At 44.2% G+C, this 2,774-nt stretch overlaps 1 protein-coding gene across 1 annotated transcript; it reads left to right on the plus strand.

Moving 5' to 3' along the window:
• On the plus strand, positions 338–1,262 carry LOC109826643 (cysteine-rich repeat secretory protein 38-like). Its single transcript, XM_020393664.1, has one exon. The coding sequence runs from the start codon at positions 399–401 to the stop codon at positions 1,260–1,262; it is 864 nt and encodes a 287-aa protein (XP_020249253.1). The 5' UTR covers positions 338–398.

The following is a 2,774-nucleotide window of genomic DNA, read 5'->3' on the forward strand; positions in this document are numbered from 1 at the left end:
AATAACCTTCTAGAATTAGATAGGGATATTAGGTTCAAATATTTAGAAGGACATCATATTTTATTCCAAAAATTTCCAATGTCCATGGAGCATTATCGATTTAAACTTGCGCTTTTTTTTTAGATCGCTCCTACTTTTTAGTTGATCATTAACATCAAAGATTATTTGATGATGACCACTCACACTCAACTTTACTGCCATTAATCTTAAATAAATGTATTACCATCCCAATTTATGTTGTAAAGTCACTAAGCGCAGAGAGTATAAATTGGTTGTAACCAATTTAGCTCAATATTACTTGTTAGTAGTTACGAGTATATATAACAGAAACCCCTACTATATGCTAGGAAGTTTTGGACTCGGCTATTCAATCAAGCAAAACAACACCAAACAAAAACATGACCAATCTCTTACATCTTTTCCTCCTCCTCCTCCTCCGCTCCGGCTTCAGCTCGGGTGGCCCTCTCTACCATACCTGTGGCCTCAGTAACTACACTTCCAATAGCGACTACAAATCAAACCTCAATCAACTCCTCCGCATCCTCACCTCCACCAACTCCTCCTTCACCACCAACACAACTGGTTCGACCCCGAACACCGTCTACGGCCTCTTCCTCTGCCGAGGTGATGTCGGTCTCTCCAATTGCCGCGCCTGCATCCAAAACGCCACGAAAGACATCGGCTCCCTCTGCCCCAGCTCAAAAAAAGCCACAGTCTGGTATGGCAACTGCGAGCTCCGATACTCTAACCTGCGCTTCTTCTCCTCACTCAACTACAACGGCTCTTACTTTTTGGCCAACCTGAAGAACGTTACCAATAATGTTCGAGGTTTCATCAGGTTGCAGAAGGAGCTTCTAGATGATATTACAAGCTACACCGCCTACAACTCTCCTACTATGTTCGCCACTGGGACGGCGATGAACGAGACCAACAGCAACGCCAGCTTCACGCTGAGTGGACTGGCACAGTGCACGAGGGACCTGTCGGCTGAAGATTGTGGTCAGTGTTTGATAGTGGCACGGGCCATGTACACTGGTTCTGAAGCAAGCACAGGGAGGAGGATTATTACCAAGAGCTGTAATTTTAGGTATGATATGTATGGGTTTTATCAAGGGAAGCCGGATGTTCTGCTTAATCTCACGACTCCAGTGAAAACGTGGACTCCGCCGCTTGCTCCGGACACTCAGGCTCCAGTTAGAGAAGGTATATATTGTTGGGATTCTGTCTTTAATTCTTTGCGTAACTTCATGAAAATTAGATAGGGTTAGTGTTTGGTGGAAATTTTGCAGTAAAAGAAACGAAGAAAAATTGATTTGTATTCTTTTAATCAGTTACAATTGGATTTCCTGATTACAAAAGAGAGGAGAATAAATTTGATTCTCCCCTTTGTTTAATTCTGGGTTCTTCACGGTGACGATGGAGTGCCTCCCTCGAATGCTCGCATTGAGTTTGCTCTCCATTAACGATCCGAACGTCTTGATTCACTGGAACGTGGTCTTCTCATCACGATTTGATGTTATGGAGAACTCTAAAAGAGTTTGAAACTCTATGAAAGAGTTGATTTAACCGAAATCGGTCTATAAGCCAAGGGTGAAGAAAGCTCATGTTGTTGATCTCCAAAGCTCCAGCAATTCCTCTCAAAAGATCTCTTCTTTGCTGCCAAAAAGAAGGATCAAAGATCCAGCCCAAAATCCAGGATCCGAACTAAGCTAATTTCTTAGTTATTTAGAAGGGATTAAGGGGTGTAACCGCCCTCCTTAATTCGCTCCTAAGTGGGTCTAATAGGATGTAACCGCCCCTTAAATCACTCCTGAGTGGAGTTGTGATCCCCTCAGATCGTGGGAAACGGTTTTGAAACCGTTCAGCTCGTGTTTGAACGGGTCAAACGCAAAATCCGCGTTCTGGCGTGAATCCTGCGTTCAAACGCAGTATCTGGAAGCTCGAACGTAGCGTCTGGAAGCTCGGACGCAGCGTCTGGAAGCTTATTTGCAGCAATTGGAAGCTGCGTTTGCAGCGATTTGGAAGCTGCGTTTGCAGCGATTTGGAAGCTGTGTTGGCGGTAGTTTAGCAGCATTTAAGAGTTGCGTTTGCCCGCGGATGGAAGCTGCGTTAGCAGCTTTTAGAGGCTGCGTTTGTAGCCGAACATGAGCTGCGTTTGGCAGCGGATGGAAGCTACGTTGGTAGCTTTTAGAGGCTGCGTTTGTGGCCAGGTTTGAGCTGTGTCAACGGCTAAAAACACTGCGTCTTGATGCCGGTACGCGGGGAGGACTTCCACGTCTTAGTTTAAAGAGACCGTCGATTTGTAGTCTCTTTCTTTCAGAGCGTTGCAAAGATTATTATTTTGTAATCTTTGCTTTAGCTCTTTGATATGTGAGAGTCGTCAGATTGTAACTCCCGATGTTGATTATGAAATCTGTTGATTAGAGCTTTCATCAGTTGTTATGAAGATCGTCATATTGTAACCTTCATCGATCTTCATGAAAGTCTTCAAATTGTGGCCTTCTGGAAGTCGTTGAATTGTAACCTCTATTGTTGCTGTTTAATGGGGATAAGCTATCTGTTGTGATTTTTTGACATCCTATAGAACCCTCTCCAAAGTTTTCGAAAGTTCGCGGTTGACTGGGACGAATTTTTGGAATACTTTGGATCTCAACTCTGATCTTGGAGCTGTTGATTACTTGTCACGAAGGAGTTGTTCTCTGCACTCGCTTCAAAGGCACCTTGGTTGAAGGGATTTACCGTGCAGGACCTCCATTCAGCTGATGGGCCCGCAA

The sequence above is a fragment of the Asparagus officinalis genome, chromosome 10 (genome assembly GCF_001876935.1).
Source record: "Asparagus officinalis chromosome 10, Aspof.V1, whole genome shotgun sequence".
Lineage (NCBI taxonomy): Eukaryota > Viridiplantae > Streptophyta > Magnoliopsida > Asparagales > Asparagaceae > Asparagus > Asparagus officinalis.